This window comes from Cibotium barometz, chromosome 1 (genome assembly GCF_041138505.1).
Source record: "Cibotium barometz isolate CiBa-2024 chromosome 1, ASM4113850v1, whole genome shotgun sequence".
NCBI lineage: Eukaryota > Viridiplantae > Streptophyta > Polypodiopsida > Cyatheales > Cibotiaceae > Cibotium > Cibotium barometz.
This window is the reverse complement of record NC_141046.1, coordinates 19,328,766-19,342,010: the sequence shown is the minus strand read 5'-3', so window position 1 is coordinate 19,342,010 and position 13,245 is coordinate 19,328,766. Positions and strand designations below refer to the sequence as shown.

General features: G+C 40.7%; 1 protein-coding gene across 1 annotated transcript; it reads left to right on the top strand.

The window, feature by feature from the left end:
- The first annotated feature begins 8,740 nt into the window (after window positions 1–8,740).
- Window positions 8,741–12,165, top strand: LOC147641694 (putative serine/threonine-protein kinase PBL23). Its single transcript, XM_086798445.1, has 7 exons — window positions 8,741–9,483; window positions 9,992–10,233; window positions 10,356–10,488; window positions 10,618–10,876; window positions 11,218–11,350; window positions 11,442–11,531; window positions 11,650–12,165. The coding sequence occupies exons 1-7, from the start codon at window positions 9,303–9,305 to the stop codon at window positions 11,851–11,853; spliced, it is 1,242 nt and encodes a 413-aa protein (XP_086654571.1). The 5' UTR covers window positions 8,741–9,302; the 3' UTR covers window positions 11,854–12,165.
- The last annotated feature ends 1,080 nt before the right edge of the window (window positions 12,166–13,245 follow it).

Below are 13,245 nucleotides of genomic sequence, written 5' to 3'. Positions count from 1 at the left end.
TTAACATAAATAGCAAGATCTTCAGAGAACAAGAACTAAGCAAGATAGAGAGAAAGGATGATTTCAAATTACTCATGCAAACCAATGTTACAATTGATGGCTACGCGCTCCTAAGAGGGAACTTAGATGGTGGTTTGGAAATATGCTAAGATGGAGGAGTATATGCATTGCAAAAAAATGGAACATATCTATATATACTATCATAAAAATAGACTAAACATGAGACCTATAAATTGTGGCATAGCTTCCAAACCCATCTGGATGCCCATTCAAGCCTCACAACCTGAGGAGAAGGTGTATTGAGAAGATCTTCCTCTACCCTTAGTGCATTCCAAGGTTATATAGATACATATTCAAGCATCCCAACCCGAGGAGAAGGTGTCTCGAGAAGATATTCCTCATAGTCCAATATGGGTATATCATCCTACAATTAACATATGCATGATGGCAAGCCTACCTAAGCTATCTCTTAACAATCTGGCCACATATGGTCTCACGCCGATGTCCAAAATGGGCTTTATGATATGGCATAGTGACTTCTCCTTATAAGGGGGTTGAGCTAGCCGATGCCCACACATTCAATTATTATAATGATGGGTCTAGCATTGAATTTCAATAACCCTCATATTAAGAGCTTTCTGAAAAGATGCAGGGGAGAAGAGAGCTTCTCGGCAAGCACACACACACTCACAAAACCCTAAAAGAGAACACACAAGGTGAGAGGCTGAAAATCTTCTTCTTCTTCACGCAACACTCAACACACCATATACAAAGATAAGAGTACACACAATATGAAAAGGTACTCAACCAAATACATACTAGGGTTCTCTATAGTGTGAACCCAACTAAATGAGCTCTCGCTATAACTATGCAAGAGTCTCTAGAATGGTTGTCACACAGTCTGTCATCCCACTGGCCGCATATCACCCATGATCTCACCAACCATGCCAATGGTGTAAGTGTGGGGCCTATCCCCCAGGCGGGTCATCAGTGTCCATCGCCTCACTAGATGAGCTCGATATCTCAACACTCCCCCTCGAGCTCAACTCCATCTCATGTACACCAAGCGAAGCCCTGAATGTGCGGAGCTTCTCTGTACCCAAGGCTTTGGTGAAGATGTTAGCGACCTGATCTTGTGTGCTGACATAAACAAGGTCAACGTCTCCTGCCAAAACCTTCTCTCTGACAAAATGATAGTGGACCTCTATATGCTTCATGCGAGCATGAAAAACTGGGTTCTTGGCCAACTGTATACTGCTAATGTTGTCACAGAAAATGACAACTTGTCTATCCACTGATAGACCCAAATCTGCAAAGTAGATTTCTCAACCAAGCTACCTCACATGCTGCCATAGCAGCACCTCTATACTCGGCCTCTGTAGTACTGGATAGAGCAACCGTAGGCTATTTCTTGCTGCTCCAAGTCACAACAGCACTCCCCAAAGAAAACATGAAGCCACTAGTAGATCTTCTATCTAAGACACTACCAGCCCAATTAGCATCTGTGTACCCATGTACACATATCTACCAGCCCAATCAACATCTGTGTACCCATGTACACATATCTATGTCCCAGTTTCATAAAATAGTCCACAATGAAAAGTAGACCTCACATACCTCAGTATGCGTGTCAATGCATCCAAATGCGGCTTCCAAGGAACCTGCATAAACTGACTCACCAACCCAACAGCATAGCTCAAATCTGGCCTGGTGATCATCATGTAGATCAAGCTTCCTACTATGCACCTATACATAGTAGGATCCTCCAAAATCTCTCCTGAATCTGCACTCAACTTGCCATTCTGATCCAATGGCACTGAGATAGGCTTACAGCCTGTCATACCATACTTGGACAACATGTCCAAGCCATACTGTCTCTGCAGTAATCCAATACCATGTGGTGACCTAATCATCTCAATGCCCAACAAATATCTGAGCTCCCCCAGATCCTTCATCTCAAACTTCTATCTAAGCAAGATCTTTACATCAAAGATCTCTGCATCATGGTCCCCCGTAAAATGATCAGGTCATCTACATAGATGACAACAAGCACAACCCCTCTTTCACTATGTCTCACATATAGCGAGAAATCTGCATTGGCTACATGAAAGCCAATAGTGACAAGAATTCAGAAATCTGCATTGGCTACATGAAAGCCAATAGTGACAAGAATTCAGAAATCTTGTCAGACCATGCTCTTGTGCTTGTTTTAAGCCATACAAGGCTTTCTTCAACCTGCAAACATGCTCGGGGTGACTCACATCCTCATAACCAGGTGGTTGCAACGGTTGCAACATATACACCTCTTCCTACAAATCCCCATGCAAGAATGCATTCTTTACATCCATTTGATGTAAAGACGATTGCTTTGACGCAGCCACTGCTATCACAACTCTCACTGTTGCCATCTTGGCAACTGGGTTGAAAGTTTCCTCATAATCAATGCCATATGTCTGCACATATCCTTTGGCTACCAATCTAGCCTTGTACCTGCTTATGCTTCCATCACTATTATGTTTTACTTTGTACACCCACTTGCATCCAATGGCTTTCTTGCCTTCACGCAATTGCACTAAATCCTAAGTCTCCTTTCCATATAGTGCATCCATCTCCTCATCCATAGCTTTCTCCCAACACACATTTCCAACAGTCTCATCAATGCATGTGGGCTCTACAACCTGCACAACTTTTGCCATGTATGCATAGTGATGTGCCACATAACCATCATAGGTAAACCTCTGCACCGGATTCTTCACTCTCCCAGATCTTTACAGCTTTGCATTCATGGCTTCCATAGCCTTCTTTACACCAGGTGTTCTCATAGTTGGTATCCCAAGATCCTCATCAAGGCTCATCTCTGAGCCACTAGACTCTCCATCAACATGAGAATGCCCTGCAGAAATGTCAGGCATACTAAGGGGCTCAACCACTTTCTCTTTGCCTTTATGTGATGTACTAATCACATTTGCAGGACTGGTATTATGACACAGCCTGCCACTCCATGGTCTATCAACTGAACCACTAGATGAGGACTCTCCTGGTCCATTCAAAGACTGTGATTGCTGACTTGCATTCTGTGCAACCACATTTCCACTCACAGTAGCCCCAACAGCTTCTTTTTCAGCAGCATACCAACTACTCATCTCATAAAAAACATCCCTGCTTACCCTCAACTCACGTGTAGCAGGGTTATAACACTTGTATCCCTTTTGCTCAAGGGAATACCCAATAAACACACATTTTTCAACTTTTGGATCCAGCTTAGTTCTCAGCTCATCTGGCACATGCACATATGCAATGCATCCAAAGACTTTTAGATGTTTATGCCATCATTTGACATCTTGCTAGACACACAAATTTACCAAAAACAGCACTCTGGTTTGTCCTACACAAACTGCCATCATTTGGCATCTTGCTAGACACACAAATTTACCAAAAACAGCACTCTGGTTTGTCCTACACAAACTGCTGTATTTTTTGCAGGGGTACTGTACTACACTCAAATGTCACAACCACAATGTGCATACATACACTCAATGGCAACTGTTTGACCTATCAAATGTCACAACCAGTGACCTCAATGTGCATACATACACTCAATATGGAAACTATTTGACCTCCTTGCAGCACACACAATGTCTCCACAACCAATCTATCTTCCTGCAATTCTTAAACAGAGTTTTGCATAGAATCGATGACTTACCTGCAGTGCTTGAAATCGCCTGCTTTCCGAAAAACAGAGGTCCTAACGCGCCCGAAACACGTTTTTGTCCCGAAAATCGTAGTCCAATAGGACAATATAGTTGCCCTATAGCTTTACTCCCGCGAAGAAAGCTCCTCAATCAAAGATCGTTTGTCGGTGCCTCCCGTACAGCTCCCGACAAGGGTGTAGTCGCCAACACAAATAGGAAAGAGTAGATGAAGCTCTTACCCTCGTACCGCTTCCTGTGCTTCTCTTGCTTGCAGCTCAGCCCTTAGCATGAACCAGGCTCTGATACCATGAAAAGATGCAGCTTGAGCTCTTGCAAGCACACACACACTCACAAAACCCTAAAAGAGAACACACAAGGTGAGAGGCTAAAAATCTTCTTCTTCTTCACGCAACACTCAACACACCATATACAAAGATAAGAGTACACACAATATAAAAAGGTACTCAACCAAATACATACTAGGGTTCTCTATAGTGTGAACCCAACTAAATGAGCTGGTGCTATAACTATTCCAATCTCTAGAATGGCTGTCATCCCACTGGGCCGCATATCACCCATGATCTCACCAACCATGCCAATGGTGTAAGTGTGGGGCCTATCCCCCAGGCGGGTCATCAGTGTCCACCGCCTCACTAGATGAGCTCAATATCTCAACACTTTCCACTTTCTCCTCCTTTTATCCCCATGAGTATAGTTGCTATACTCAAGTCTCACTCAAGTTTGTTAATGTTATGCTTTCCTTGTTATTTCACAATATTAGTCTTGTCTTTGGCCACCTTTATAGCCTCCTACATGATGCTTTCAATTTGTATAGAGTGTTGTTCCCTTGAAGATGTTAAGCTTTTCCATTTAATAATTAATTTTGCAATATGAGTCTATCAAACTTTGCATGTTGAGCCTTTAGGAAAGCTACCTACACCTTGATTAATTTCTTGATCGCGAGAGAGAGATTTAGCATAGTATACCACTTGACACTTGTAGATCTCTCTGCATTTCATGAGATTGCAAGTAGTGTTTAAATAAGAGAATGTGTACAATAAAAGTGCCCACCAAGAAATTCTCTAGTACCGCATATCATGGAATTGCAAGTAGTATTTATTAAGAGATAGTGCACAATACTTTCAAAGCTTCTCATCTAAAAAGCCCAATAAAGCAAGAACGAGAGAGAAATAACCTATATATTTCATATAACATAGAGTTTACCCTTTTTCCTTGTGATGATATAAAACACAAAATTACATGTTTTGCTACAATTTTCAAAACAACAAGCTTATTCTATCAATTTGACATGCATAACAAGGAATTTCTCCTACGTACATGGATGGATGGACCTACGCATGCAACCACACTCCCTTCTTTATGTTTGTTGAAAATGCATGATTAGATTTATATACAACCTCGTTTTGAAGCTCCACTAGCTATATGATTATTTAAAGGAAAAGTTTTTTGAAACTATCAAAATGTGAATAGAAGAGTAAGAAAAACCATGTCTTTCAAACAATACAATATAATAAATCTTGGTTTCATAAGTGTGACAGTCAAGTCAATCTCAATATATGGACCATGTAACATCACATCTAATGTGCGAGTGATTCAAGCGACTAGAATGAAGTTATTAAAACATGGATATTAATGGTATACTTTGGGGCAAGATTGTAATAATGATGAGCATTATGATGTTTTGATAATCATAGTAGCATTTACAATGTGTATCAGATTGTAATTCTCTTTATATTTAAATTTAAAAGGGAAATAATACTTTGACTTTATGTTACTTTATGAGCTAAAATATAGTTCATTGAAAAATTAATGTAGTTAGCATCCAAATAGGCATTGAGAAGGCTCCTTGAATTATTCTTTGAGACTTCAAGATGAGATGAAACGGGAACTTTTGCAATCAAATTTACACATAAAATACACACGCACACACATATACACACAATACATATATACATATATGCATGTACATATACATACATACATACATATATATATGTATGTATGTATGTATGTATGTATGTATGTGTGTGTGTGTGTGTGTATATATATATATATATATATATATATATATATAATATGTATATATATATGTGTATATATATATGCATATATATATATATATATATGTATATATATGTGTATATATATATGCATATATATATATATATGTGTATATATATGTGTGTGTATATATGTATATATATATATATATGTGTGTGTGTGTGTGTGTGTGTGTGTGTGTATGTGTGTATATATGTGTATATATGTGTGTGTGTGTGTGTGTGTGTGTGTGTGTGTGTGTGTATTGTGTGTGTGTGTATATGTATGTGTGTGTGTGTGTGTGTGTGTGTGTGTGTGTATATATATATATATATATATAGAGAGAGAGAGAGAGAGACCGGTTGAGTTTTGTAGAGGCATATTTGTATTCAACATTCTTACCTTTCTCCTTTACATCCGTAAAAGTACATTATCACAGACCCATCTAAAATGCAAGGATGCATGATTGCATAATAGAATCCTTGTGAAGGGACAAAAATGCACACCTTTTACATTATTGTACCGTAGAATCATTGAAATTTAGAAGATTCATTTTGTAATATTATCCTAGTTGAAGAAATAAGACAGCAGTTTTTAGCTTTCACAAAGAAATTGCCTACCCATTCAAAATACATGTTTTAAGTTTGAAATTCCTGTAACGTGTCCTTCAAATGCGTGTACACCTTCAAATGCACGAGAAGAAAACCCTTTGGAATATAATAAGATTCTAGGTTAGCTTATGAAATGGAGCCTTCTCTATCCCTTATTTTATCCCTTTGAAATAAAAAAAGGTTTGAGGTCATCTTATGTGAAATGGAGCCTTCATTATTCCTTCTTCTTGGTGCATTTTGCCTTAAAAGACATAGATCACCCTTGAAAAGATTCGAAGTCCCTTCATCATCTCAACCTATTAGGCCACCTTTTGATCCACATGTGGAACTTTTGATCCATATGTAGGCACTTTTGATCCATATGTGGGCACTTTAGTACGTTTGTGCCTATTCTTATGTGCACTTCATGCAATTTGTGTGATATCTTCACAGGGAGTGGATGGACACTAAACTATTTTGTAACGTGTACATAAGTGAGTGGTAGGCCACTTGGTTAGCCCCAAACAGTTTCTACTTGTTACAACATAGGTGAGTGGTGGGCCACTTGGTTAGCCCCAAATAGTTTCTACTTGTTCATGATTGTGAATTGGCCTGAATAGGTGGCCATTTATAAGAGGTGTTCGATGAACTATGTGAAGATGTTGGACAATCAACATGACATTGGAGTTTGCCATGCTTGGATGTGTGTGAAGCCCACCTTAGATTAGCTATGCCCGTTGTTGAATTTCCAATTGAAATTCTCAAAGGCTTTTTTCACAATTAAATGTCCATGTGCTGTGTGGATAAATATGAGAAATGTTCATGGTGAGTTTCCTTAATGCCCAAATTGGTTGTTTAGAGATTACGTGGAGGATCCCTTTGGAGCAGGCTCTATAAAGAATTTTATAGAGCCATCCAAAATAAAAGCAACCATTGGAGGTCAACAAGTTTTTAAATTGAAAAACTAGTTGCCATGATTAGAATAAATCTAATTTTTAAAAATAAATATGCTGTAAACTACTTTCTATGATAATAAACAAGAAAAACTAGTTGCCATGATTAGAATAAATCCAATTTTTAGGAAAAAGAAAGCTTTACATAAAAATCTTTCCATGTCCATAATCAGCCCTTAACAACATCAGCATCAGAGTCACCATTAGGCAGGCTACACACCAAATCCCATCTATCATCCTCTGATACAAAAGAAGATTCATCCCAAGATAAGTGATATCCCAACAAAATACAAGCCTCAATCAAAGCTTTAGATGTGCATCCCCTAGGGATTTGTTTTTCCAAGATCTCACCCTTCATTTCCCCTTTTATAATATATATATATTATTGGTCCCAAAAAAAAAGAATAAATCTAACTTTTAAAAATAAATACGTTGTAAACTACTTTCTATGATAATAAATAGGAAAATTTTCTTCAAGTAAGAACATTGTAGAATTCTCAAAATGAGATTTCTCATTTCTAGCCAAGAGTACTATTTGAACCATGGTTACATTCAAATTAGTTAAGCATCAAAGCATTTCAGTTAAGCTTCACCTCCAAAAAATTCCAAGCTCTCAAAGAAAATGCATGAAAAACTTCAAGTTATAAGTTTTATGTTTTGCTATAAAAACTATTATTTTGAATAGTGGCATGACCCTTGGGCCCATGGAAGGACAAAAGAATCGATAGGTAGGTGGCAATATTTGTAAGAGTACATCCCCATAGACAAAGAGGGGGACAATTTTCGCTCTCTTTCTAGCACTCGAGGATGCTATTTTTACATTGACATCCATCAAGGTTGATTTTTGAGAGAGAAGGTCTCCCTTCAAAGTAACGAGATGCCCACAAATGGAGACCCTTGAGAATGATTGGATGCCTACAAATTAACAGTATTGTTTAACCATTTAGTGTATTTTTTGACAGTTTTTTTGTTGTTGTTTGGGAGTGTATTCTCGAAGGTCGAGGTGCCGGAATAATGGGCCGGATGGGCCGAAGGTCACCGATGTGAGACACATGGAGGTAGTGGGTTCGAATCTGCCCTAGGGGCATGTAATGGTGGTAAGCTTAGATGGCAAGAGATGAAATGAAACGAAAAATAAAGGCTGATGGGAGTGATTTCATTTCAAATAGTGGCTGGATGAGAACATTTGGGTTGCATGGATTCATGGTGTGATAATTTTTGGGGGCCAGAGAGGGTGGGTGGGGCCCTGTCAAAAATTTGAATGGGGGAATTGCTGAAGCATGCAAGATTTGAATGGGGGGGAGGACAACGACAACACACACACACACGGACTGCCAAAAAGAGGGGTCCCTCACATATACATACACTCAAACACGGAAAGACCACGGCCCTAAAGATAGCGACAGCCTCCACGGAAGAGACAATCAGCAAAAAAAAAAAAGAAGCTCTGCTACATTTGGCGGCAAGTTTGGCCCAACTGGAGATTGGCCTGTCCAATAACTGCGCCGTTTCTGTCCCCTCCCCCCTCCTTCATATTCTCCTGTTTTCCCTCTTCTCTGCTTCTTCGCTCGCTTCCCATGGCCTCTTTGAGTCTTCCACCATCGCTCACCATGAGCTTGTAGACACCCACAGGCCCCCACAGCTTGCTTCATTGTCTTTTTTTCCATTCCAAGTACTCGTGGCTCATATCAGATGCTCTCTGAGGAGCTCGAAAATCTGTGTTTTTTTTTTGGGGGCCCATTTGATCCTGAGGAAGTAAGGAGGGAGACAGTGAGCTTGGGTAGAAAAATGCAATTGGGTGCTCACAGAGAGCAGGAAAGAGCAAGTGGGCGCTCCAGGAGGGCAGGGAAACAGCCAGTGGGTGCTCACAGAAAGCAGAAAGAAGCAGTTCGGCGCTCATAAAAAAAACAGGAAAAAGCAAGTGGGCGCTCAAGGAAAGCAGGAAAAAGCAAGTGGGCGGTCATAGAAGCAAGTGAGCGCTAACACGAAAAGCAGGAAATAAAGCAATGGTGCGCACCTTGGCCCTGTCTTCGCCCGGTGCGCAGAGTAATGGGGGGAAGAGAGGGGGCAATGCGGCCATCGCTGTCCTGGCAGTCATCGCCGCTCTCGCTGTCTCTGCCCTACTGGTTGCCCTCCTCTACTACCTCTATGTGCGCCGGAAGGTGAAGAAGAAATGCCAAAGCCAGAGTAAGTCATCTGCGCACCTTCATAATGTACACATCCTTATGTAGGGTAATCAAAGGAATTTTATAATCAAAGGAATTTTACAGTGATGACAAGTGCTCAAATCTTACACTCGGCTTGTGGGATTTTTTTGAATCAAAAGCATCCCCAGTAAGGGAATCAAACTACTGAGGTTTTTCACTCTTAATCTGGTAATTAATTGTGAATTTGCTAGTTAGATCGTGGCTTCGTTTATAATACGTATTTGCTAAAAAATCTGTAAATCTGGTCTCGCAATATGGGATTTGATTGGAAGCAAACACGCTACATTGTCTCTGCTAGCTACATCAGTGTTGTTTTGATTGCAAGTCTGACCTTGCTGTAGCTCTTCTGCATTTGTGTGCCACCCACCACAAGGACTGTTTGCATTTTAGTAATATAAAGCGGTCTACAGAAAGTGGAGCAAGGTAAAGCCTCAATCAGGCATCTCTTCTCTAAGGCGTCTTTTTGTGTGATTTGCAACAAAATGCAGGATTTATAAGCGAGTCCTTTGCGCGCTTGGCTTCCAAAACTACTACAATAGAGCTGTCAGCGGCCCAGGTTTTCACATACAAGCAGCTGCAAGTGGCCACCAATAATTTCAATGAAGTGAATTTGATTGGCCATGGTGGGTTTGGGTCAGTGTTTAGGGGGGTGTTAGCAGATGGAAGAATAGCTGCAATCAAGCAACTAGACCAGACAAGCAAGCAGGGAGATTTTGAGTTTCGTGTGGAGGTATAATTTTTGTGCCATGCTCATTTTTTTGGTTACTTTTACTCATTTTCATGATTGAATGTTCATATTTTCATATTGTACATGCAATGTATATTCTGGTTCGATCTGCATCTCCTTTGCAGGTGGATATGCTTAGCAAATTGCATTCTCCCTACCTGCTGGGGCTGATAGGATACTGTGCTGACCAAGATCATAGACTACTCGTTTATGACTACATGTCGAATGGCAGCTTGCAGGAACATCTCTATTCCAAAGGTTCGATAATGCAAAGTTGCAAAGAAGCACACCTTATATCTATACAGCCACATTTCTTTACAGCCTTGATGCAGTGCATCTCATTTTAGCTACTCAGCCATGCATCTCATCTCATCTCTTTTTTTTCAGGAAACTCAGGTAGCCCTCCGTTTCTAGATTGGGAAACGCGAATGAGGGTAGCCTTGGACTCGGCAAGAGGCCTGGAATACCTGCATGAGCTTGTCAGTCCTCCTGTTATACATCGAGATTTCAAAAGCAGCAACATCCTCCTCGATGAGAATTTCAATGCAAAGGTCTCTGATTTTGGGCTGGCTAAGCTTGGGTCTGATAAAATCGGTGGTCTGGTATCCACTCGAGTGCTAGGAACGCATGGATATGTGGCACCCGAGTAAGCTTGTGCATCTTCTTCGTGTTCATCTCATCAAGTTTTGACCATAATCTGCCTTTTTGTACCTGTATTGGACGGAACCCTGCTGTTTGTTTGTTGTTGAGAGAGAGAGAGAGAGAGAAGAGGTGTGTGGCACCGTCGTTGCTAAACGACGGAACCCTGCTGTTTGTTCGTTGGAGAGAGAGAGAGAGAGAAGAGGTGTGTGGCACCGTCGTTGCTAAACGACGGAACCCTGCTGTTTGTTCGTTGGAGAGAGAGAGAGAGAAGAGGTGTGTGGCACGCCCATGGTTCTTCTACGGCTATCCTCTTTTGTCAATACTTTTTATGTCGTGGTGGTACAGGTATGCCATGACTGGGCATTTGACAACCAAATCAGATGTGTATAGCTATGGAGTAGTGCTGCTTGAGTTGTTAACCGGTCGTGTTCCTGTAGACATGAAAAGGCCGTCAGGACAAGGCGTCCTTGTGTCGTGGGTAAATCATTACGTTGGCCTGAACAGTTTCAGAACATAACGCCCTTTCTCTTATCTTCCTCTCCTGACCAAGGATTTTCGATGCTTTGCAGGCACTACCTCGTCTGACAGACAGGAAAAAGCTTGCAGAGATGGTGGACCCAATGTTGGAAGGGCAGTATGCAATGAAAGAGTTGATACAGGTAGTGTACGTGAGCAACCACTGCTTTTGTCTATTTAATGGCATTGTTTTATATACACAGCCAAGCTCTAGGTGCAATGCTCTCTTTTGATTTTTATGGTGTGCTCCTGTGGATGTAGGTAGCTGCCATAGCTGCAATGTGCGTTCAACCGGAGGCAGACTACCGGCCGCTTATGACGGATGTAGTGCAGTCCCTGATCCCTCTTGTGAAGAATAACAAGACGGGATCAAAGGTGGTATCCACAGCAGATTTGCAACATCACGTTGTGACACTCAACTCCTCATCGATAGACAGTGGCAGCAGTGGGGCTGGAAATAACTGACCACATCAGTCAACCTGTCCGAAAGCCCATAGCTTCGAGTAAAGCGAACGGGGCATGTGTTTGCATTACACACATCATTTGGTAGAAGCTGTCGATCAAAGGGGTGTGTGCTAGAATCATACCTTCTCTGCCATTCCTTGCAGTTTTGAATGCTCCTCACTGGCATATCTCATGTTATCAGCAGGCAGCTCTCTTATTAGCTTTTGTTAAGAAGTTGTCTCTTCAGCCATTTCCCGATGTTTTGGATCATGTGGATTGTAATCTAACTTTTATTTGCCAAGATTTTGCTAAATAGCTACAAGCATTGCATTTTTTTTTAAATTCCCCTTTTCTGAGGACATTCACACTCACATACCTGAGTGTACCACAACAAGGGGTAAGAACCTCAGGGAGGCTTCACAAACTGGCTGTAGGCTCAGGTGAAGAAGCCAATGCATGCTCCCCGGGATGGCGTAAGGTGCCCACTCCCCTTTTAACAAGGGATGGGCGGACGCACCCCCATATGAATATCTCACACCATTGGTAGGAAGCTCTCTCACCATGCTGTCAGCCAGGCTTTAAATTTGGCACCTAAGTCTAGGTGCCATAGAAAATCTAGTGGCACTTTTGCCATCAACCCTGGGTGCCAAAATGTCACCTTTGGCTAAAATTTTGAGTGCCCCTTTTAATAACAAACCACTTTACTTTGAGTAATGAAAACATATTAGTTTTGTAAGTGCATTAAGCTTTCACAATTCAATAGACGTCTTCTCATCACACAAAATACATTATAGCAAGAGAATTTTTAAAGGCATCATAAATTATTAAGACTTTCCATATTTATTATGTATTGTGTGCTATATTATATATATTTACTGTATTATATATATTATATAGGATATATACCCCTGGTCACTTAGACCCCTAAGGCTAGGTGCCATTGGGCACTTCCCTTGTTTTTTCAAAGTGCCACGATGGCACTTTTACCAAAAAACGGAGGTGCCATTTGGCACTTGAAATTGTGAAAGGCTCCTGTACGGGTGCCAAATTTAAAGCCTGCTGTCAGCTCTTCAATGCATTTTGCATATATTCAGGGTGTTCGTTCACGCATATTCAGGCGGGCTAGGTGTGACTTTTATTGCTTTTGGATAACTTTATATTGGACGTGAAAATCTCAAGTTTTTACGTTCGTATGTTAAATGACTTTTGCATTTCTTGCTCTTGAAGTGATTTTATGATACATTGTGAAGACCTAGGAAAGATTCTTGTTGTTGGAACTAGTTTTTGGACGTGAAAAACTTGAGTTTTTTGTGGTGTGAATATGTCCACTAGTTTTCCAGTTAATTGATTTTTTGAATATATTACTTTTAAGTGGTCTTTGTTGTTTCCTTGGCTCTTGTGAAGTATTCTTTT